General features: G+C 43.5%; 1 protein-coding gene across 1 annotated transcript in view; it reads left to right on the forward strand.

Annotated features, from left to right (window-relative positions):
- The window catches only part of LOC112220462 (AF4/FMR2 family member 2-like), a 182378-nt gene that overhangs the window by 123882 nt on the left and 33307 nt on the right, over window positions 1-25189 (forward strand). The window contains exon 9 of the mRNA XM_042302838.1: window positions 2540-2577. Coding sequence (XP_042158772.1) covers window positions 2540-2577 — 38 coding nt within the window. The remainder of the gene's footprint in view (window positions 1-2539; window positions 2578-25189) is intronic.

Raw genomic sequence — 25189 nt, forward strand, 5'->3', positions numbered from 1 at the left:
CCCGGGGTCTCCAGCGATGGTCCCCAGGCCGGGATCTCCAGCGACGGTCCCCAGCCCGGGGTCTCCAGCGACAGTCCCCAGTCCGAGGTCCCCAGCGAAGGTCCCCAGTCCAGAACATCCAGCGATGATCCACGCAGCGAGGGTCCCCAGCCCGGGGCCTACGGCGAGGCTCCTCAGTCCAGAGCCTCCGACGATGATCTACGGGTCTGTGCTACAAGAGCGGACTCAGTGTAAAGAAGCGTGGCGGCGTCCAGAACCAGAGCCGCCACCGAGGTCAGATGCTCACCCAGACCGTCCCATATAAGTTTAGGTTTGCGGCCGGGAGTCCGCACCCGGGGGGTGGGGGGTACTGTCACGCCCTGACCTTAGTTATCTTTGTTTTCTTTATTATTTTGGTTAGGTCAGGGTGTGACGAGGGTGGTATGTGTGTTTTTGGTCTTGTCTAGGGTTTTTTATATATCTATGGGGTTTTGGTATTGTCTAGGTAAATGTAGGTCTATGGTGGCCTGAATTGGTTCCCAATCAGAGACAGCTGTTTAACATTGTCTCTGTTTGGGGATCCTATTTAGGTTGCCATTTTCCATTTTGGTTTTGTGGGTTATTGTCTATGTGTAGTTGCATGTAGGCACTGATGTTTATAGCTTCACGTTAATTTTGTTATTTTTGTTAGTTTGTTTAGTGTTCTTCGTTTAAATAAAGAAGAATGTATTCATCTCACGCTGCGCCTTGTTCTCCTCGTTATGACGAACGATGGGCCACGATGGGCCAAATTCAAAATACAAAATCGTAATATTAAACATTCATCAAAATACAAGTGTCCTACATCATTTAAAAGCTTAACTTCTTGTTAATCCAGCCACTCTGTCAGATTTCAAAAAGGCTTTATGGAGAAAGCTTACCATGCGATTATCTGAGGACAGTGCCCCGCACACAAAAGCATTACAGACATTTTCCAAGTCAGAAATAGCGATAAAATAAATCACTTATCTTTGAAGATCTTCTTCTGTTTGCAATCCCAAGGGTCCCAGCTACATAACAAATGGTAATTTAGTTTGATAAAGTCCTTCTTTATATCCCCAAAAAGTCAGTTTAGTTGGCGCGCTTGATTCAGTAATACACTGGTTTCCCTCATTCAAAATGCATACAAATGAATCTCAAAAGCTACCAATAAACTTTGTCCAAATAAGTCAACAACATTTCTAATCAATCCTCAGGTACCCTAATATGTAAATAAATGATCATATTTAAGACGGAGAATAGTATGTTCATTACCGGAGATAAATAACGAAGTGCGTGCTCTCATTCTCGCGCGCCACAATACTACAGCCAAAATGGGAGCCGGCTAGAAAAACTGCACATTCTAGCTAATTTGCAGTTTGGCTGAGAGAATGCCAAGGGTGTACAAAGCTGTCATCAAGGTGAAGGGTGGCTACTTTGAAGAATCTTAAATATAACATATTTTTTAACAAACATGATTCCATTTGTGTTATTTCAGAGTTTTGCTGACTTCACTATCATTCTACAATGTAGAATAATACAAAATAATGAGTAGGTGAATGAGTAGGTGTGTCCAAACTTTTGACTGGTACTGTATATATGAAATTAGTTTTGAATGAGAATGGACCATTATCATGCACCTGTCTCAGAACAGGGGCAGGGGGATAAAACACATGTCACCTATATAGCGAATAGAGGGCCCTTTTCTCACGGTTCGTTTTCATGCCAGCCAGGTAGGCTATGCTGCTATTGTTTAGCGAAGCAATGTGCTTAATATTAGGAAAGTTGACAAATAAATATTGTAGGGCCAGCATGTAGAAAGCTGATGGGATCCTCTTTTTAATAGAAGCATTCAAATCTCTGTTTTCCCACACAATCACACAATTCCTATAGAAATGTTGCGCAACATGAGCTCATGAACTCTCATTAAGTGTTTGGTTTGATTTTTGATTTCATTTGCATTTATGTCAGAGTGATTAGAGGGACAATACAGTGCTGAGTACCAGGCAGTTAGCACGTTTTGTAGGCTACTAATGACCATCAGCAGCATCCGAGCTTGGAGAAGACAAGTTACCGTGACTAAAAGGTCCCGTGGAATTTGACTGCGGTCATGATTCGTGATTGCCGGTGTGGCGGTAATACGGTCACCGTAACAGGCCTACGTAGTTCTCTAAAACTCCCCAGTCCTATTAAATCACACAGTTGTTTTTGCCTCCAGACAGCATTGATCGAGCAGTGGACAACTCACTGCTTCTTTTAATCATTCCCATTCCTCCATTCAAAGGGAAGGGGTATAAACAGACAAAACAGACGAAGAGGAAAGTGCGTGTTTGAGTGCCTATCTGTATTCATCATCAAGCTACGTCCTTTCATCCAGGGCCGTGATTCATCCCTCCTTTTATCCTTCCCCCAGTTCAGGGCTATTTGTGCTGATGTCTTAGTGGTATAGAGAGATGGGTATCACTCTACATCACATACTGCATGTTCTGCACTGTACAGCACCTAACAGGACTCTGTCTCTGCTGTGTTATTGTGTTCTCAGGCAGCAGAGAAGCCCAAGCCCAGAAGTACACCTCTCAGGTAAGTGCCAGATCATGTTGAACTGGTGGCTTTGTGTTGATTCGTCTCAGTTCTGCACACATATCTGTAATCAGTAACTGTTTATATCACACTTCTGTCATTGCAAACAAGCTGTGATTGTCTCAGATCATTGCTCCGTATAGTTTAATCACATATATCTTTCTCTGGTGTGTTGTAATTGTGAAAATACATGATGTAGAGTGCGTGAAAATGTGTATTTTCAGCATAATGAAATTACTCCACTGTAGACTTTAACAGAGAGAGAGAAAAAAACAGGCATAGGCTAAGTATAGAAATGTATAATTGCCTTCTGTATACACACACAACTATGGAATGTGATCTAAGGATACGTGGCTGTTGTTCATAAATAATAATTATGTTAAAAAAAGGAGCACAGAGGATGTACTAAATTGAAATACTGTCAGCATTTTATTTTAGAGGTTTAGATATTATATGACCGCAGGCCCGAAGCAGTTTTTCTCCCCTGTGTGGAGCAGAGCGGAGCAGGTAGAGTAGACGTACTTTCCTGGGTGTGCCAGTATGAATGCATTAATATGCATTTCGCAGTAGATGTATGGGTGTTCTATCATCTCTAATCATGGGAGTATTATGGCTGCTGTGTGAATGGGCTCATTAAGAAAGGCAGAGTGAAACATGGCCTGCAGCTCTTTCTCAAAAAGGGACTCTGGGACTGGAGATGCTGCGAGCACTCCCCCGGCCATGCCCCAGAACACCACACACACACACTTATGTGTACTCACACTCATCCCTTTCACACAAGCTAGCTCACATAGCCCCCTACTAGTACAACACACAGTCCCCAAGTACCACACACAGCTCCCCCTACCGCACACAGTCCCTTAGTACCATGTAATAGCCCCCCATGGCCACTTATAAACCCCCACTACATCATGTTCATAAAATCCCCAATCACTGTACAGCCCCCTACTACCTTATTACAGCTCTCAGGGTACATAAAATCATTCATCAAGTTGGTTTTAGAAAAGGGAGATTAACCACTGAGAAAATGTTATGACTCAGAAAGCATTTTAAGAGATTTTAATGAAAACATTGTTTTCCTTGCCGTGCTTTTTGACATAGAGAAGGCCTTTGTTAAAACAATAAAAATCATCCAAATCATATTCTCCACACCCTTCAGACCTGAGGCCCGGGATCCCACAAACTGCAGTCCTGTCCACACCTGTTTTCAATCTACATGTCTGATATTTATTACCCTCCCCCTACAGTTGGAAATGTGTCCCAATTCAGTAGGTGACCTATGCTATTGGACATCATCCATTCACTCACAAAAAGCAGCTAAGAAGCTCCAGACCTGTATAAAAAAAAATTGAGAAATGGCCCAAAACCTGGCGTATCTAACTAGACCCAACAACAACACAATATGCCCTCTTTAGTGAAATAAACATTTACAAAATCTAAACTGCCACTCACACTGACACTGTATGGACAACATCTGAAGATTAAGAAGACAGCTACATTCTTGGTGGTCTCTTTCCAGCTTGACATGAAGTCGACAATTCGCATTGCAACCATTGAAACAGCATGGGGGGAAATAATCAACCACCTGAAAGCCCTGTGGGGGAAGAGTACCGGAGCAGTGCCAATAACTGTATGGAAAGTGTACCAAAGCTACAACAAGCCTGTCTTCGAGTACTCTTCCCTCGCCTGGAAAACCACAACACAACAGAAATACAAGCTACAAATAATCCAGAACAAAGCAATAAGAGCAGCCTACCGCCTCCCTAAATACATCCATGTCACCTACTTTCACGAAATCTCTGGTCTGAAAACAATGAACGAGCACCTGGACCTTTTGGGACAGAAATACATTCAATAAAGCAAAAGACAACCCATCACTGAAGAAAACAATAGAATAAGTAATACACTACCAAGACACTCCTCTCTCCACCATATTGACCACTACCTAACCCAACCCTACCCCTTACCTTAAACCAGGTTGTAATCCAAACCCCAGCCTCCTTCCCTAAACCGGGTCTGTATTGAAACCCCAACACTACCTCCCTCCATGTAACCCCAAGAAAAGCCACTAAACAAGTCTTAAACTTCAACTGAACCCACTGGGCTGTGGTCAATAACAAGTATATCAAAAAAGACATAAAACACAGTTCATATTCTACAGTAACATTCATGAGAGTATCTAGGCCCCCATCAAGGGGAACAAGTACTAGCTATTTAAAGAGGTGAGCATGGCAATATTTTCTGCAGCCAACATATATTGATAGTGGGGTTATAGTGGTGGTGGTGGTGAGAGGTTTGTGATGAGCTAATGAACATTGATTTCTGGTGCAGCTCTGAGGCAGAGGTCACATGCTGCGAGGAAAATATGCTAACTTTACTCATACTCTGTTTTCCCTCTCGTCTTTAATTCAGTGTGTGTGAACATAGCCTCTCTTCTCCATATTGGCCCAGATGGAAAGATCTTTATGTTTCAATGTGTGACATCAAAGTGGAGTGTTTTGAATAGATACATGCTTTAATAGCCATGCAGTTCAAATATTTATCTCTCGCTCTGAACACACTGAATGACTGTGACTATATTTGGGGAAAGCCTTTTGGCAGATGCTGCTTTAGGGAAAACTATTTCTACTATTGTTGTTGTTGTTGATGCTGTGCTATCTGACAAGACTTCCATTGTGCTCCACTGCCATACGCTTCCTTGCCCCGTTGCCAGGGGGCACAGGGGGGCAGTGCCCCAGCCGAGGAATGTGCCCATTAAAATTTCGCCCACAGATGAGTCCTGGGCTGAGGGCTCCTTTCCACCCGCCACGCATAGTGGCTGTGCCAGCTCTCAGGGTGGACCAGCTGGCATGGCCGCGGCCACACATGGGTGTGGTGATCCCTAGGGAACCCTGGGCCCATATGAATAAATGTCTCAGAGTAGGATTGCTGATATAGGATCAGTTTTGAATTTTAGATCACAATGAATAAGATTATATGGACAGGTGGGACCTGATTCTAGATCAACACTGTTCTGAGATACTTAGTGAATACAGGCCCTGATGTCAGGTCACTACTCTCAACAGTACAGAGTGTAGGAGACAGGAAACACTATACACAGGCTCCAGAGATTACAGGCCCCTGGGGGGTCATTGAAAGCAGCCAGCACAGCCCATTCACATCATCATATGTGACATATCACCATGCATTGTTAAAAGCTGCTTCTCCCTTCGACATATGCGACGGGACTCTGTAAATGTGATTCGCTATTGGCGAAAGGCCACACACTGATGAATACTATTGTGTGGAAGTACTATTGGCATCTGGTGAGAAAGAATTAGCAGTGATTCCAACCTGCAGCGTGATGCACAGCCCTACCCTGTGTACAGTGTAAATACACTTGGGAGTGGAACCGCCTTTAATAGTGCAGGTATAATTCTGTACACCTACATTTATCTCAAGTCGATATGTAACTAGAACTTGGATTAGGGCTGTGTTTTGTCATTCTGTTACTAACTAGAGCTAATGAAAGGGGGAAATATATGTATTCAGGTGCTTCGCTTCAGACCTGTAGTTCTAGGTTTAAACTATTTATATACACAAGTAATAGCCTTTGGAATCTATCAGCCAGTCACCTCCCCTGATTGGGAATATGATATTCCAGTATAGGATCAGGGCTGGTTCCATCCAGATATCCATGTTGACTGTGGTCCCACTGTGCTGTAACCAATGAGAGACATTCACAACTAGTGCTAGCAAGCCTCTGATGAATGTGGGCACCAGGAAATGTGCAGAAAATGAATTTTAAAAATACCCACAACACTCAATAGTTGTCTGTTTGATTTAGATGCCTGTTTTGCTTAAGGACACAAGGTTTATTTGTGTTTATTTCTTACTTGAAAGATCCTACTTGACTTCACTTACAATACTTTTGCGTTCTTAACAGTTCCTCTAATACTGGACATTCTGGGCTTTGTGTTATTAGCATATCTTGTGTGACATGAATGTCAGCAACACATCCAGTTTGTTCTCTGTGACTGTGTCAGATAACATCTATAATGAACAAAAATATAAATGCCACATGCAACAATTTCAATGATTTTACTGAGTTACAGTTTCATATAGACGGAAATCAGCTAATTGAAATAACTTCATTAGACCCTAATTAATCGATTTCACATGACTGAGCAGAGGCGCAGCCATGGGTTGGCCTGGGAGGGCTTTGGTCCACCCACTGGGGAGCCAGGGCCAGCCAAACAGAATTCGTTTTTCCCCACAAAAGGGCTTTATTACAGACAGGAATACTCCTCAGTTTCATCAGCTGTCCGGGTGGCTGGCCTCAGACAATCTCGCAGGTGAAGAAGCCGGATGTGGAGGAGGTCCTGGGCTGGCGTGGTTACACGTGGTCTGCGGTTGTGAAGCCGGTTGGACTTACTACCAAATTCTCTAAAAAACTTTGGAGGTGGCTTATGGTAGAGAAATGAACGTTTAATTCTCTGGCAACAGCTCTGGGGGACATTCCTGCAGTCAGCATGCCAATAGCACACTCCCTCAAAACTGGAGACATCTATGGCATTGTGTTGTGTGACAAAACTGTACAAAGATGATGCTGTTTAATCAGCTTCTTGATATTTGCCACACCTGTAGAGTGGATGGATTATAATGGCAAAGGAGTAATGCTCACTAACAGGGATGTAAACAAATTTGTGCAAAACAATTGAGAGAAATAAGCTTTTTGTGCATATAGAACATTCTGGGCTCTTATTTCAGCTCATGAAACATGGAACCAACAGTTTACATGTTGCGTTTATATATATTTTTTAGTATAAATACCATGAATCTGTCATAGCCTCGAACCGCAGCTACATCTGTATGACCCTTGATAATAGCCTTTTGGCTGTCGGCGGCAACCATAATTTCGACAACACAGTAAACAATTGAGGTGGCAGTGTCCATATTACACCTCATGGATTGGTTCATTTCATTCTGTGTCGTGTTTGGATTGGCCTTAGAGATGGGGCTGTTTATTTATGGATCCTATTCGAATCTTTGGAAGTTGCCTCGCCCCAAATCGGAGGGCATGAAAGTAAATGTTCTGAAGGTGAGAAAATGTGTGTATTGAGTCTAGCTGGGCGGCAGGGCCTCATCCATCGCCGGCACCAATCTGTATGACCAGTCAAGCAGCAAATCCATCACCGCCTCCTCAGGCAGGGAGCACAGAAAAGCAGTGAGAGAAAAATATGCTTTTTTTCCTATCTATCTGCAAGGCCCTGTTTTCTCTGCTATCATTACTCATCTTTCTCCACCTCACAATGTGACTCTATGTATCATATCAGTATTGTGTCATTATCGAAGTCGGTCATCCCGAACAATGTTCATTGTGTTACTGATAAAATTACCACATACCCTTTTCGAATCAAAAGGCTCCAGAAATGGCCAGTTCTGTGGCTTTTTTTGTAGTACAAAGAAAATGTAGTAGACAAACATTTTGACATACTTTGGAAGTAAAACAAAAGCTGAGATTTTTTTATTTAACTAGGCAAGTCAGTTAATTAAGAAAAATTATTATTTACAATGACAGCCTAGGAACAGTGGGTTAACTGCCTTGTTGAGGCGCAGAAAGACATATTTTTAACTTCTCAGCTCAGGGATTTGATATTGCAACCTTTCGGTTACTAGTCCAACACTCTAACCACTAGGCTACCTGCCGCCCCTTAGATTTAACTCTAAGATGAATGGCAAGGAGACAGAATAAAACATTTCAGGAAACCTGCTCTGTGTGAATAATCGAGCAATGAAAATGCATGTTTCAATAATGTTATTAATTAGACAACGTTCACTGGGTGGAGCCAAGAAAACTCATCTGAATAAAAACGTGTTTTCTTTTTACAGAAAACAGAAAGCATTTTTTGTTGTTGTTACACATTGCGGTTTTGATTGAATAAATGCCTAGGGCTGAGATGAGGTGCCTTCGGGAAGTATTCCGACCCCTTGACTTTTTCCACATTTCCACGTTACAGCCTTATTCTAAAAATGAATTAAATGTTGTTTTTTTCCTCATCAATCTACATACAATAACCGATAATGCCAAAGCAAAAACAGGTTTTAAACATTTTGGCTAATTTATTAAAAATATAAAACTGAAATATTACATTTGCTTAAGTATTCAGACCCTTTACTCGGTACTTTGTTGAAGCACCTTTGGCAGTAATTGCAGCATCAAGTCTTCTTGGGTAGCGAAATGCTTGTGTTCTTAGCTCCAACAGTGCAGTAGTATCTAACAATTCACCACAATACACACAAATCTTAAAGTAAAATCATTTAATTAAGAAATATATAAATATAAGATTGAGCAAGTGGCTTTGACAAAAATAGAGTAGAATATGATTCAGTATATGCATATTAGAGGTCGACCGATTATGATTTTTCAACGCCGATACCGATTATTGGAGGACCAAAAAAAAGCCGTTACCGATTAATCGGCCGATTTTTATTTATTTATTAGTAATAATGACAATTACAACAATACTGAATGAACACTTATTTTAACTTAATATAATACATAAGATAAAATCAATTTAGCCTCAAATAAATAATGAAACATGTTCAATTTGGTTTAAATAATGCAAAAACAAAGTGTTGGAGAAGAAAGAAATATGTGCCAATAAGCAATATGTGCCATGTACACTATGTGCCATGTAAAAATGTGTGCCATGTAAAAATGTGTGCCATGTAATATATGTGCCATGTAAAAAAGCTAACGTTTAAGTTCCTTGCTCAGAACATGAGAACATATGAAAGTTGGTGGTTCCTTTTAACATGAGACTTCAATATTCCAAGGTAAGACGATTTAGGTTGTAGTTAATATAGTATTTATAGGACTATTTCTCTCTATACCATTTGTATTTCATATACCTTTGTCTATTGGATGTTCTTATAGGCACTATAGTATTCCCAGTGTAACAGTATAGCCTCCGTCCCTCTCCTCGCCCCACCCCCCTATCCACATCGATGGAACAGTAGTGGAGAGGGTAGTAAGTTTTAAGTTCCTTAGCGTACACATCACAGACAAACTGAATTGGTCCACCCACACAGACAGCATCGTGAAGAAGGCGCAGCAGCGCCTCTTCAACCTCAGGAGGCTGAAGAAATTCGGCTTGTCACCAAAAGCACTCACAAACTTCTACAGATGCACAATCGAGAGCATCCTGTCGGGCTGATTCACGGCCTGGTACGGCAACTGCTCCGCCCACAACCGTAAGGCTCTCCAGAGGGTAGTGAGGTCTGCACAACGCATCACCGGGGGCAAACTACCTGCCCTCCAGGACACCTACACCACCCGATGTCACAGGAAGGCCATAAAGATCATCAAGGACAACAACCACCCGAGCCACTGCCTGTTCACCCCGCTATCATCCAGAAGGCGAGGTCAGTACAGGTGCATCAAAGCTGGGACCGAGAGACTGAAAAACAGCTTCTATCTCAAGGCCATCAGACTGTTAAACAGCCACCACTAACATTGAGTGGCTGCTGCCAACACACTGACTCAACTCCAGCCACTTTAATAATGGGAATTGATGGGAATTGATGTAAAATATATCACTAGCCACTTTAAACAATGTTACTTAATATAATGTTTACATACCCTACATTATTCATCTCATATGTCTACGTATATACTGTACTCTATATCATATACTGCATCTTTATGTAATACATGTATCACTAGCCACTTTAAACTATGCCACTTTGTTTACATACTCATCTCATATGTATATACTGTACTCGATACCATCTACTGCATCTTGCCTATGCCGCTCTGTACCATCACTCATTCATATATCCTTATGTACATATTCTTTATCCCTTTACACTTGTGTGTATAAGGTAGTAGTTTTGGAATTGTTAGTTAGATTACTCGTTAGTTATTACTGCATTGTCGGAACTTGAAGCACAAGCATTTCGCTACACTCGCATTAACATCTGCTAACCATGTGTATGTGACAAATAAAATTTGATTTGATTTGATTACCTGGGCTCGAACCAGGAACACATTAACAACAGCCACACTCGAAGCAGCATTACCCATCGCTCCACAAAAGCCGCGGCCCTTGCAGCGCAAGGGGAATAACTACTCCAAATCTAAAAGCGAGTGACGTTTGAAACAGTATTAGCGCACACCCAGCTAACTAGCTAGCCATTTCACATTGGTTACACCAGCCATTAGGCTGATAGGCTTGAAGTCATAAACAGCGCTGTGCTTGCGAAGAGCTGCTGGCAAAACGCACGAAAGTGCTGTTTGAATGAATGCTTACGGGCCTGCTGCTGCCAACCATCGCTCAGTCAGACTGCTCTATCAAATCATAGACTTAATTATAACATAACACACAGAAATACGAGCCTTTGGTCATTAATATGGTCGAATCCGGAAACTATCATTTCGAAAACAAAACGTTTATTATTTCAGTGAAATACGGAACCGTTCGGTATTTTATCTAACGGGTGGCAGTCTAAATATTCTTGTTACATTGCACAACCTTCAATATTATGTAATAATTATGTAAAATTCTGCCAAATTAGTTCGCAATGAGCCAGGCAGCCCAAACTGTTGCATACACCCTGACTCTGCGTGCAATGAATGCAAGATAAATGACACAATTTCACCTGGTTAGTATTGACTGCTAAACTGGATTAGTAGTTATAACTAGTCATTATGATTGATTGTTTTTTATAAGATAAGTTTAATGCTAGCTAGCAATTTACCTTGGCTTCTGCTGCATTCGCGTAACAGGCAGGCTCCTTGTGGAGTGCAATGGTTCGAGCGTTGGACGAGTTAACTGTACTGATTGGGTCCCCTTAGCTGACAAGGTGAAAATCTGTCGTTCTGCCCCTTAACAAGGCAGTTAACCCACCGTTCCTAGGCCGTCATTGAAAATAAGAACGTGTTCTTAACTGACTTGCCTAGTTAAATAAAGGTATTTTGGGCTTCAAATTTTGTACCAACAAATTGACTGTAGTACTCGCACTGGAAAAACATTGGACCACTGCTAATCAACTTTTCAAAATGCCCACAAGGCCCTCCCCCACTCTCCCTTCGGCAAGTCTGATCACGACTCCATTCTGCTCCTCCCTTCGGTAGCGTTTTCCTCAAATTTGTTTTGTTAAAATCCCCAGCTACAATAAATGCGGCCTCAGGATATGTGGTTTCCAGTTTGCATAAAGTCCAGTGTAGTTCTTTGAGGGCCTTAGTGGTATCGGCTTGAGGGGGAATATACACGCTGTGACTATAACCGAAGAGAATTCTCTTGGGAGGTAGTACGGTCGGCATTTGATTGTGACGTTTATTAGGTCGGGTGAACAAAAGGACTTGAGTTTCTGTATGTCATCACAATCCGACCATAAGTAGGTAATCATGAAACATACACCCCCACCTTTCTTCTTCCCAGAGATTTAGTTATTCCTATTACTGAGAACCCAGCTGGCTGTATGGACGGGGAGAGTATATCCCGAGAGAGCCATGTTTCTGTGAAACAGAGTATGTTACAATCTCTGATGTCTCTCTGGAAGGAGATCTTCGCCTTGAGCTCGTCCACTTTATTATCCAGAGTCTGAACATTAGGGAGTAATATACTCGGAAGCGGTGGCTGATGTGCACGCCTCCTGAGTCGGACTTGAAGTCCACTCCGAATACCTCTTCTCCGCCAGCAGTGTTTTGGAGCAGCCTCTGGAATAAATGCAATTGCCCTGATGGGTAAGAACAAAGAATCCAATTCACGAATGTCGTATTCCTGTTGTAATGCTCGAGAGTTACCGCTGCTCTGATATCCAAAAGTTATTTCCAGCTGTATGTAATTACACAAAAATAATTCTGGGCTAATAATGTAAGAAATAACAACAACAACAAAAATACTGCAAAGTTGCTTAGGAGCTAGAAGCAGAGCTGCCATATCTGTCTTAGCCATCTTAATCCATTTCAGGTCTCTCCAGAGATGTTCGATCGGGTTCAAGTCTGGGCTCTGGCTGGGCCACTCAGTATTTCAGACTGTTGCTCCAGTCTGAGGTACTGAGCACTCTGGAGCAGGTTTTCATCAAGGATCTCTCTGTACTTTGCTCTGTTCTTCCTTTCCTCGATCCTGACTAGTCTCCCAGTCCCTTCTGCTGAAAAACATCCTCATAGCATGATGCTGCCACCACCATGCTTCACTGTAGGGATGGTGCAAGTTTTCCTCCAGGCCAAAGAGTTCAATCTTGATTTCATCAGACCAGGGAATCTTGTTTGTCATGGTCTGAGATTCTTTAGGTGCCTTTTGGCAAACTTCAAGCGGGCTGTCATGTGCCTTTTACTGAGGTTTGGCTTCCATCTGGCCACTCTACCATAAAGGCCTGATTGGTGGACTACAGCAGAGATGATGGTTGTCCTTCTGGAAGCTTCTCACATCTCCACAGAAGAACTCTAAAGCTCTGTCATCGGGTGATCATCGGGATCTTGGTCACCTCCCAGACTAAAGCACTTCTCCCCCGATTTCTCAGTTTGGCTGGGCGACCAGCTCTAGTGGTTGGTGGTTCCAAACTTCTTCCATTTCAGAATGATGGAGACCACTGTGTTCTTGGGGACCTTCCATGCTGCAGAAATGTTTTGGTACCCTTCCCCAGATCTGTGCTTCGACACAATGCTGTCTCGGAGCTCTACGGACAATTCCTTCGACGTCATGACTTGGTTTTTGCTCTGACATGCACTGTCAACTGTGGGACCTTATAGAGACAGATGTGTGCTTTTCCAAATCATGTCCAATCAATTGAATTTACCACAGGTGGACTCCAATCAAGTTGTAGAAACATCTCAAGGATGATCAATGGAAACAGGATGCACCTGAGCTCATTTTCGAGTCTCATATCAAAGGGTCTGAATACTTATGTGAATAAGGTTGTGTTTTTATTTGTAATACATTTGCAAAAATGTTTAAAAACCTTTTTTTTTTACTTTGTCATTACGTAAGCATTGTGTGTAGAATGCTGGGGATTTTTATTTATTTCATCAATTTTAGAATAAGGCTGTAACGTAACAAAATGTGGAAAAAGTCAAGGGGTTTGAATATTTTCTGAAGGCGCTATGGATAATGATGAAATCATGTAGATGTCCCATGCTCTGCTCTCTCTGTTCTCTCTGCTCTTGCACCTGAAGGTGCTTATGCACAGCCAATTACCTCTGGTGAAGTGAGCCCCTCAACACTGATAAAAAATATAAATGACATGTGAGCATGGGGCAAGGGCTAGGGCTAAGGCTAGGACTGTGGGTAGGGCTGGAGGCTAGAGCTAGGGCTGGGGGCTAGAGCTAGGCCTGAGTCTCGGACTAAGGCTGGGACTGAGGCTAGGGCTGGGGGCTAGAGCTAGGGCTGAGACTGGGGGCTAGGGCTGAGGTTGGGACTGAGGGCTCGGGGCTAGAGCTAGGGATGGGACTCGGGTTTGTAGTAGAGGACATAGGGTTTGTCTATACCCTAGGCTACACAATGACTAGGGTCTGGTTTCAATTATGGACTCTTTTGGCATAGAGGAACTACTTCACTGCCTACGTCGATAAGGAAGAAAGCAATTATCTGGGAACTCTCCCAACATATCACGAGGTAGACATGCCAGAACATTGCGGTTCAAAACCAAAGTTTGCATTCTCAACCTTTGCAGTAGTTTTAGTCAAGGTAGTTGATGCAAACTAGCCACTTACGAAATGCACTCATTAAAAATAACCTCTGGGATCTCCATCTTGCTAGCTAATATTTTGTATTTTATTCAAGAGGATAAATAGTGACGTAGGCAGCGACGTAGTTCCCCAGACCCTAGTCTCTGTTTCCTAGGGTCAGGGTTTTCCAGACTAATATACTGCTTAAGGTAATTACTCTAACTAGATACCTGGATGCTGTGCTGATTCACCCCTTCCCTCCACCTTCCATTCCATTATGACTCTATGTGGTTAGCATGATAGCCCCCAGCTATTTGATGCATTTGATTGTAATTGGCTGAGTGTTAGGTAGAAGGTGCTGTGGTGACATGTTCCTAATAGCTGTACTTTAATCTACAGGAGCACATTAATAGCCATGCTACATCACAGCAGGTTGCTTTAGCTCCCAGCCACATCTGTCTGTCTGCCAACTTCACCCTGAAATGAATATTTTTCTAATTTGTATCCGAAGGTCCTGCAGTGTTTACTGTGTAATATCTGATAATGGTATCTTCCTGAAGGTGGTATAACCTTTAACTCTTGAAAATTGGGAGACTCTAAGATAGAATAGACTGTGGTGTTGTGAATGGATAAGCTCCTTATATGTTTCTTGGAAACATTTTTCCTGCCCACTGAAGGATAGGCAATGACAAGACCCTAGGAGGCTCTTCTCTTGTTGAACATGACATTAGTAGCAGATTTCCTATAATGGATGCTCCCCATGATGTGCAGGCAGCCATAGGCCATGCATTCCATAGGGTTTAAACACAACATCTGCTTTTCAAGTGTGTGTGTGTGTATATGTGCACGCGTGTGTGCGTGCTACTTGCTTGTGTGTGCGTGTGAGAGAGAGAGAAAGACACGGAGGAAGAGGAAGCCATCCCATCACGCCGGGTGGCTGGGCTTAGGGCTGGAGATAGACTGTTATTCAGAGCTTCACCAATGCTTTTTCTACTGTGTGTGTCTTTGTGTGTGTGTTAGCATTGGCCCACCTCTGAGAACATCCCCCCCTGAGATAAAGGGGAAGGACTTTGGGTACTCCACCTGCATTTCCACATCAAAAGATTGCTCTGTCCACATTTATAGCATTGTATAAACATGATTTAAAGTCAAACGGAAAGAAGTTAAACAGCTCTTATTTTCAAAACATTGTATTTATTTTTATTTTCCCTAGGTGGTTTACTTGTTTAACGTGGCATAAGCCAGTATACATTTGCTGCTATAAAATGATTGCATCATACCAATTACATCTCAATCAGATGAAACTGGCGAGGTCCAAAAGAACAGGTGGTGACGTCCACTTCCAAACCCAAAGAACAGACTGTTGTTTTTGCCAAGGATTATCCATAAATTAAAGCAGATGCTTTTCCTTTCATTTCTCCCGCATCACAAGGACCACAGCATAACCACACGGAACAAAAATATAATTGCAACATGTACAAATGTTGGTCCCATGTTTTATGACCTGAAATAAAAGATCCCAGAAATGTTCCTTAAGCACCAAAAGCGTATTACTCTCAAATTGTGTGCACAAATTTCTTTGCGTCCCTGGTAGTGAGCATGTTAATGAACACGAGGGAGACAGAGAGCTGGTTTCAAGCGCAGAGCGCAGCAGGGGTTTAATGAAAGGGACCATAGGAGGAGGCAGGTAGCTGGGTCCAGGGGCAGGCAGAAGGTCATACACGGTAGGTCCAAAAATGGCACCAGTACAGGCAGGGAATAGACAAAAGGCGTCGAGAGTGAGGCAGGCAAAAACTATCATACACAGGAGGAGAGAAGGACGGAAAAAAACAGCTCAGAAAAAAAGTGTGTCTCAAAACAAACAATACCTCACAGTGACGGGGTGCAAGGAACTGAACTAAATAGTGTGGGATGATGACATGCAGGTGTATGAACAGGTGATTAGAATTCCGGTGATTGGGATCTGGAGAGTGAGCTGGAAAGCGGGCTGTGTTCCGGGGATCTAAGTGTTTGGGAGTGTGAGTTGGATGCAGACGTTACAAAGCATTTCTCCTTTGCCAAGATAATACCAGCACCTGACAGTTGTGGCATATCAAGAAGGTGATTAAACAGCCTGTTATTACACAGGTGCACCTTATGTTGGGGACAATAAAAGACGTTCTAATGTTCAGTTTTGTCACACAACACAATGCCACAGATGTTGACATGCTGACTGCAGGAATGTCCACCAGAGATGTTGCCAGAGAATGTAATGTTAATTTCTCTACCATAAGCTGCCTTCAACGTCATTTTAGAGAATTTGTCAGTACATCCAACCGGCCTCACAACCGTAGACCATCTATGTGTATGGCATCGTGTGTAGGCAAGCGGTTTGCTGATGTCAAAGTTGTGAACAGACTGCCCCATGGTAGCGGTGGTGTTATGGTATTGGCAGGCATAAGACACGGACAACAAACACAAGTGCATTTTATCATTGGCAATTTGAATGCAGAAAGATACTGTGATGAGTTCCTGGGGCCCATTGTCATGCCATTCATCTATCGCCATCACCTCATGTTTCAGCATGATAATGCACAGCCCCATGTTGCAAGGATCTGTACACAATTCCTGAAAGCTGAGAATGACCCAGTTCTTTCATGGCCTCCGTACTAACAGATGTGTCGCCCATTGAGCACGTTTGGGATGCTCTGGATTGTGTACAACAGCGTGTTCCATGTCCCGCCAATATCGAGCAACTTCGCACAGCCATTGAAGAGGAGTGGGACAACATTCCACAGGCCACAATCAACAACCTTATCAACTCTATGAGAAGGAGAGGTGTCGCGCTGCAGGAGGAAAATGGTGCCTCACTCACTATCGAGTTCCAAACTGCCTCTGGAAGCAACGTCAGCACAAGAAATGTTCTTTGGGAGTTTCATGAAATCCCTCCATTACCAATCACCCACATATAAGCCTAAGATCATCATGCACAATGCCAAGCATCAGCTGGAAACGTGTTCTCTGGAGTGATGAATCACGCTTCACCCTCTGGCAGTCCGGGTTTGGCGGATGCCAGAAGAACGCTACATACCCAAATACATAGTACCAACTGTAAAGTTTGGTGGATGAGGAATAACGGTCTAGGACTGTTTTTTATGGTTTGGGCTAGGTCCCTTATTTCCAGTGAAGGGAAATATTCATGCTTCAGCATACAATGACGTTCTAGACAATTCTGTGCTTCCAAATTTGTGGAAACCATTTAGGGAAGGCCCTTTCCTGTTTCAGGATGACAATGCCCCCGTGCACAAAGAGAGGTCAACACAGAAATGGTTTGTTGAGATCAGTGTGGAAGAACTTGACTGGCCCGCACAGAGCCCTGACCTCAAGCCCATCGAACACCTTTGGAATGAATTGGAACTCCGACTGCGAGTCAAGGACTAATTACGCAACATCAGTGGCCGACCTCACTAATGCTCTCGTGGCTGAAATGAAGCAAGTCCCTGCAACAATGTTCTAACATCTAGTGGAAAGCCTTCCCAAAAGAGTGGAGGCTGTTATAGCAGCAAAGGGGGGACCAACTCCATATTAATACCCATGATTCTGGAATGAGATGTTCGACGAGCAGGTGTCCAAATACCTTTGCTCATGTAGCGTATTTCCTGTCCTAAGAGAGATGTTAGAGTAACAGTTGCCTAGAGTAACAGTTAGAGGAAGACAGCAGAGAAACAAGGTGAAGGAGGGACAGGGGAGGGATACACAGGGGCACAGGGAGTCACTGTGAATGAATTTGGTTTTCAATATGAAAAGTACAATTTGATTTATCTGTATCCCGTTAATCTGTCATCTGGAGATGTGGACTTGGCAGACCCGGCCGCTTGGCAGCCCTCACTCCTGCACAGCTGGCTTTCCACTCACTCCGCATTTTCCAGCCTTTGATATTGATATAGATGTAACCGAAGTCAGCCATGGGTCCGCCACCCCCCGATAGCCCCATCCACCCAGGCCATGTCCAACTATTGTTCCAAGGCCTGTTCTCCCAGTCCAAGGACAGGCTGGCCAAACACTCACACACTGCTCTCACACAGGCCTCATGCAGATTACCTGGCCTCTACCTGCTGCTCCTGACCATGGAGTAGAGAACAGCCTGCCTTTAGCCTGCCCTAAACCCTCCCGGCCCAAGCCAACGCATGTGGAGAGGAGAGGAGAGAGCTGGCTACAGCCTGGAACAGAACAGAACAGCCCAGCCCAACTAACAGATGACTGGACTGGAAAGAGCCTTTGATGAAGGAGGAGTGTACAGCTGGAGATCAAAGACAAATAGCTCTGTGGCAGATCAGATCACAATCTTTTTGGCTTGCTTAATTTGTGCAAAACCAGGAATATGTTGTTATATAAAGGCTGTGCCATTTGTCAAATGAATAGATGCCCTTGTAGACAATCATTGAAAGAAAAACTACACGTCTTGGCAATGTTGACTGTATAGGAATAAGGATGTAGCCTAGGCCCCTGTCATGGCAGTAGATAAACAGGGCATCTCTGATTCCCTCATATGTCAGAGTTTACACCAGAGGTTGGCTCCACAATTCTATGTTTATCCTCCTGGGCTTGTGTCTATTCTCTATTTTCTAACCTAGCCTACAGCTGACCTCTCCAGTGGCAGAGTGGTGTAGCCTCAGACTGAGTTTCTCTCTCGCTCTCCTCTCTTTGAAATCAGGGGGAGTGAAAAAACCCTAATTGGTGTCCAGGCCTCCCCTAGCCCCCCCCACCTTCCCCACCTCTGCAGTCAAACACCCGGGTTTGCTTTCATCTCATGAAAGCGGTGCTGCTCTCTGATCCCTGTATGTGCTGGGCGGCTCATTTGGCATGCAGGGTGTGTGTCTGGTCTGCCACGGAGCCTGGGGAGGCTGAGACTCTTCTCCTCTACTCTCCTCTCTGACCAGCTAGAGTCAGAACCAGAGTCTAGCTCACACCGCCCTGGTCCCATATCCTCCCCCCTAACAACCCCCCCTCACATGCTGGGCCTCCGTCCCTCCCTCTACCCATGCACCCTGGCCTGCACTGACAGCTCCCTCTCAGATCATGGCTGCAGTAGAGCCTGGGCCTCCTATATGTAGGACACCTCTAATGACTCTCTCTCTCTCTTTCTCTGTCTGTCTTTCTTTCTTTCTCTCTCTCTACCCCCCCCCTTCAGTCCTCCAGACATTGAAAATAGAACTACTATGTTTTGACTTTAGTTATACTGTTAACTGACTGTAGCCTTTTGAATTGATTCATTAGATAATAGCTGTTTAATTATCACTATTTTAGAATTATTTTTTTATGTATCATGCTTACTTAGCATTTTTATTTCTCACTCTGACGCTGGAGCTGGTTACTTTACTGCGTGCCATTATGTGACTCAGTCCATAGTTTGCCTTTACCCCTCATCTCTCTGGCATACCCTCTTGTGTGTTTTAATTTCAGACATGTCAAGCCACTCAGGTGTCTGTCCGCCTGCCACCAGCTCTCTCTCTCTCTCTCTCTCTCTCTCTCTCTCTCAGAATTTGTTTTTATTACATGTCACTCAGGCTCTCTACATTTGCTTTTATAACACGCAGGCAAAATGTTTTACTCCTCTGTATGTGCATGCGGCTGCCTGCCTTTGTGACTTCCTCTCATAAATCCACTCTCTTTCCCTGTCCCCTCACTAGCTCGAGCTATTAATTGTGCTGTGTGAGTCCACAGTCTGTTGCCCCCTCTTAAAGGTGCAATGGCCATTTCAATTAATGATATGTTCCCATTAATTCCTGAAGAACATAACTCACAAATGCCCCACAAACTACCATTTGGCTGAAGATAGAATGACAGATTGTGACGTTAAGGCAGCCTGTCTGTCTGTTTCTATAGAAGGTTTCAGCAGGTAAAATTTATCCTCTAGCCATGTAGTAGGTATGACCTAACATATCATGAGCCCAAAGCACAGATGTAGGAAATTGTACAAAAGGAAACTGTCTGTTCAGGAAAATAGATTAAACGTGCGAAAATGTAATGTTGAACTGTCTGGCATCAGAGGGGCTTTGAAATGATGAAACATCTCCATTATCTATTTATTATGTGTTTGCATTTGCTGACAGTCTAACGGTGCGGCTGTTTTCTGGGAATAAATTCACAACAGAACGTCTCAATAAAGAGCCACTCCAGTTAATTTAAACTGATGGAGAAGCTAAATAGAACCCAACTAACGCTTGGCTATTGGCTAAATTGCTTTGAAATTGAAAAATGGAAATGCAGTAAGCTGGAAAAAGACAAATCCTGGATACATAATCTTGTTTCCCTACTCACAATCATTGATTAGTACATTTTTGGCGTGTGGTTTTAAGAAAGTTTGTCGATTTTGACATTGAATTAGGTCATATAGCCTACAGACGTGGTAGACTTCTGTAGGATATGGCTTTACTCAGACGCTCGCTAAAAACACATTGCAACACTTCCCGTGGGAGCAGTAAACAAAGCATAAAACATTTTTTCAACATATGTGTTACATACACCCCGTTTATAATTCTAGAATAGAATAATGATGTATTTTTAAGCAGTCTTGCTCTTGGGTCCTTTTACAACAACAAAAATATGTATTTCTACACACTCAATTGTTCCCTGTAGTCCCTGGCTGTTTGTTTCTCTGATTTGATATGAGCAACAGGATGTCATTTATTACAGGATGTCTTTCGTCTGTTCACAATGTGACAGACACGTTTACTAGTCGGCAGGCTGATGTGGTGTTGTACATTCCAGCCTCCTGCCAGTGATAGATACAGCTTGCTATATAGACACTAAAACATAGCTCACCTGCCTGTCTTACCTGCTGTGTTATTATGTAAATATATCATCCTGGTCAATTCAAAGAGAATGCATATACAGTAGCTTGAAGTGCTTTATCTAAATGGACGAAGTCTAGAGTTATTTCCAGATTTCATACCAAGACACAACGTGTGTATTACAGAAGTAGGATCTTAATTTGAGGCAGTTTGCTCCAGCAATAAAATAATCCTGCTGCATCAGGAAATCTGGATTATTATGTGGATTATAATTAACGGGGATTTGTGTAGGGGTTGATCATTTCAAAGTGGAAATGACAAATGACACATTTTTAAGTTCTCCTGGAACAGGGTGATCAAATTAAGATCATACATCTGTATAATGGGGAGGGATTGGGGAACCTGCTTCATCTGACTGTCAGTCTCCATCATAAGTGTACCGGGTCCACAGGGCGGCCATTTTTTTAAGTGCAAATGAGCATCCCCGGGAAGATAAGAAAAGACAGAGGAAGAAAGAGAAAAAGATGTCTGGAAGCTCTGCAAATTATTTATGTTCTTATAAATCCCTCTATTTTCTTTGCCTTGCAATGAAAAGGATAGAAGGACAGAATAACACTGCAATACCAAGCCTTCCCAGGGTAAGCCATTCCCCCCTCCTGCACCCAAGACAAAGACGGAGGACAAAGACGCCTCGCAGTATATTCATCTCCATGTATGGCTTATGCCGTGTAGGCATGCTGCTGTATGTTCCATACAAACAGAGGCTGGCGTTTGATGTTTACACTGCCTCATTTACTCCACTGGCCTATATTATGCCTTTGTTGTGAATTATAATCATAGCATACAGTGTATTTTAGAGGGAGTGAAGTCACATTCTGTACATCAGATGTACAGTATTCATTTAGATCATGATAGTTTGACATGTTGAGAGTCACTTGTTTAGTGACATCTCTGCGATCATATACATGCGACAGGAATCTGCTTTGCTCATTCCATGATTAATAAAAAAACGATTCTAAATGAAACTAGCGTAGTAATCCACCATTCACTATGCATCTCGACATCTCCTCCCTCCCCTTTGTCTAAAGTATCATCTCTCAGGCTGGCGTATGTTGTGCTAAGCCATTTAGAGTGGCTTTCTGTGTTCTGGAGAAGGACCAGCACCTCCTGTTTGGTTAGGAGCCTCAGCAGATGCCTGTTCATGGGCAGCCAAAGCAGACTGGAGGAGTAGGAGGAAGCAGGGGGGGGACTGACTACAGTGAGGGACTCACTACCTGAGAGGGGTTAATTAAATCATAGGAGTGATGTGTGTCTGCTGGGACAACCAGGTGTCATCCAATGGCCAGGTAGTTGACACCTAAACAACTTGGGATGATACCACATGTCAGCCATCTTGAAGCCTGGGATGTTTTGTTTAGTGGCTTTATAGATTTTTAAGAGACTGCAATTGTATCTTCAATCTTTTCGAAATCAGCCTGCAAACATTGTTGTGAAGACAAATTCAACCAAAAATCTTGTCATGTTAAATGCTATTGTTTTTACCGTGGCAATGAAATCCATTCTTAGACACACCCCACCTGCCTCAGCTAGACAGCATCTCCACTATACTAGCTTCCACTTAGTGATGTCACGGAAGTTTGTGTTTATGTGGGCTGAGCGACACCCCCGGATCTCACACTTCTCGTCTGACATTTGTAGATGTTTATTCTCCGCCATCTGTCTTTGACAAATAACTTCAAGCGGAGCTGCTACAATAAAGTAGGTCTGGCTTTCTAAGCACTTCATAGTGGCTGCTGCCTTGTCAATATTCAGAGAGATTCACAGGGAATCACTCAGTCACTCAGCCCCTCCTCTGGGGTTTCCAGCTCTATAGTAAACCCTCCTCCCTCTCAAAGCAGCTGCCACTCAGAGCACAAGTTATACTGGGTGACAGAAGAAGCCACTACAGCAGTATACTAATACTTCACACAGCATAATCATTGTACAGAGAGGCCTGTTATTAAAGAGCTCATCAAGCCACTGAACATCATGACTGAACACACAGTGATACAACTACAAACAGTGACTAGACTGTAATTTACTATTGACTGGAACATACAGCAAATCAATTAGCTAGTGTTATATTATAGCTATAGCGGGCTGACTTTCATTTCCCTGGGCACAGGATAGCAGGGATTGGATGTATGAGAACAATGAGCTTCACACTCACTGGGGACCCGTGTGGCTCAGTTGGTACAGCATGATGTTTACAACACCAGGGTTGTGGGTTTGATTCCCACGGTGGGACCAGTATGGAGAAAGAAACTAAAAAAGTATGAAATGTAAGCCACTCTTGAATAAGAGTGTCTTGTGAAAATGTAAAATGATCTGGTGGGAGTGGATGATGTATATGTGTGTGTGTGTGTGTGTGTGTGTGTGTGTGTGTGTGTGTGTGTGAGAGAGAGAGAACCTAGATTGCGACAGACATCATGGATGTGATGATTCAGTGGGAGAAGATGGATGCATGCACACAATGGACTCCATCTATGATGCTAATGGTGACAGAGTGCTGTAGCACTGTGAGGCAGAGGTGAGAGGTCAGGTGTGTTGGTGCTAATGCACTGTTTTAGTGTAGTAACTGCTGCATTAGCATTGTATTAGAATGTGCCACATGCTGGATGACACACTTTCCTACCATCCACCCCCACCCAGCTTGAGGAGAGCGGTTGCCTGCTTAGGTAGCCGCTCTCCTCAAGCTGGGTGGGGGTGGATGGTACGGAAGCGTGTGTGTGTGTGGTGTACTGCAAATACGCTGCGACAGCCCGCTCAGCCCCGCTCTCAGACAATCAGATTAATTGGAGCCGAGGCCATTAGCCGGCTGGAATACATTATTGCTTTTGCCGAAAGAGCAATATCCTAACCTTGTCATCCCAGTCCTTGTTTACCAGAGCGGAGACAGCATCAGAGCAGAGGAGATGAGGGCTGTGTGTCTGCCCGTCTGCCTGCCCGCCCGACTGCCACACCCAGACACACTGTCATCTCGTGGCAGTGGCTTTTGGCACAGAGTCTTCTTTCTACTCAAAGTGCCTCTCACTGCTGGTAGGGCAGTTTATTCTCTATGGCCCTACTGACTGTACTTTAAGTGTACGGTTATGTTTTATGTGTATCTATGCACCCTGGATACAGCTTCAGCCCTGAGGTCAGGGGTGAAGGCTTTGGTGACTATTAACAGTGAGAGCTCAGTGAGCTCAGGATTTGAGGATGATCTCTGCATGATGTTGTGAGACGACTTCCTGTCTGTCTAAAGCCCTATGTCTGTGTCTCTCTGAGAGATGGCTAGCTGTGTGTTGGTTGGCATGAGTCAGTTAGTGTGATCTAGCCAGCTAGTTCTCCGTCCACGTGTGAGCGTGACTCACTGACATGCACAGAGACACGGGCTGGAAGAGCTACTGTTTACTTTTCAGTCTAGTGCCAATACTCATCGCAATCAGCGGCTCTGACGTCTCCCCAGCCACGTGTGTGGGTGTGCGTGCGTGTTTGTGTATGTGTCTGTGTGTCGGGCTGCAATCCTCTGTTGGGGTAATTAGATGGGCCTTGGTGTGCCTTTCCACACACTCTCCAGATTTTCAGCTCATTTATTTATGTGTTTTCACTGTGAATCCACTCTCCCTTCAATTTATGTTCTCTTGCACCCTGTCAAAACACACTCCTCTTCACTTACCTCCTCCCATCAAGTTTTATTGAATACATTTTTCATTTGTGTGTTTTTTTCTCTGAGAGTGTTATAGGCAGGTGTTCTCAGAGCCAGAGCGGCTGTGATGATTAATGTCGTTTGGTGTTAATCCTCTCTGCAGGTCCCCTCTGAACCTTTATTGTTGGCCGCCAATAATGAGCGAACTCACTCGTGGCATTCGACGTTCCTGCATATTTACAAGCTAGCACCAGCTGACTCAAGCCATAGGTAAAGTGCTGGCCAACTCTGAATGTTTCCTGTGGTAGATAGCTAATGTTCTAACCTTTTTATTGTTCAATACCATGCCATGCTTTCCTATGAAATATAGAGCATGAGGGATCACAGATATCATTAGCATCAAATCCAAAAGGCACAACTCAACTGACACCATAATAAAAGGAGCCAATTAATGTCCCATTTTATCAGTGCAACCTGAATACTTGGCTTTGGTAGCATCCCAAATGGCACTGTATT

Source organism: Oncorhynchus tshawytscha, linkage group LG21 (assembly GCF_018296145.1).
Source record: "Oncorhynchus tshawytscha isolate Ot180627B linkage group LG21, Otsh_v2.0, whole genome shotgun sequence".
Taxonomy (NCBI): Eukaryota; Metazoa; Chordata; class Actinopteri; order Salmoniformes; family Salmonidae; genus Oncorhynchus; species Oncorhynchus tshawytscha.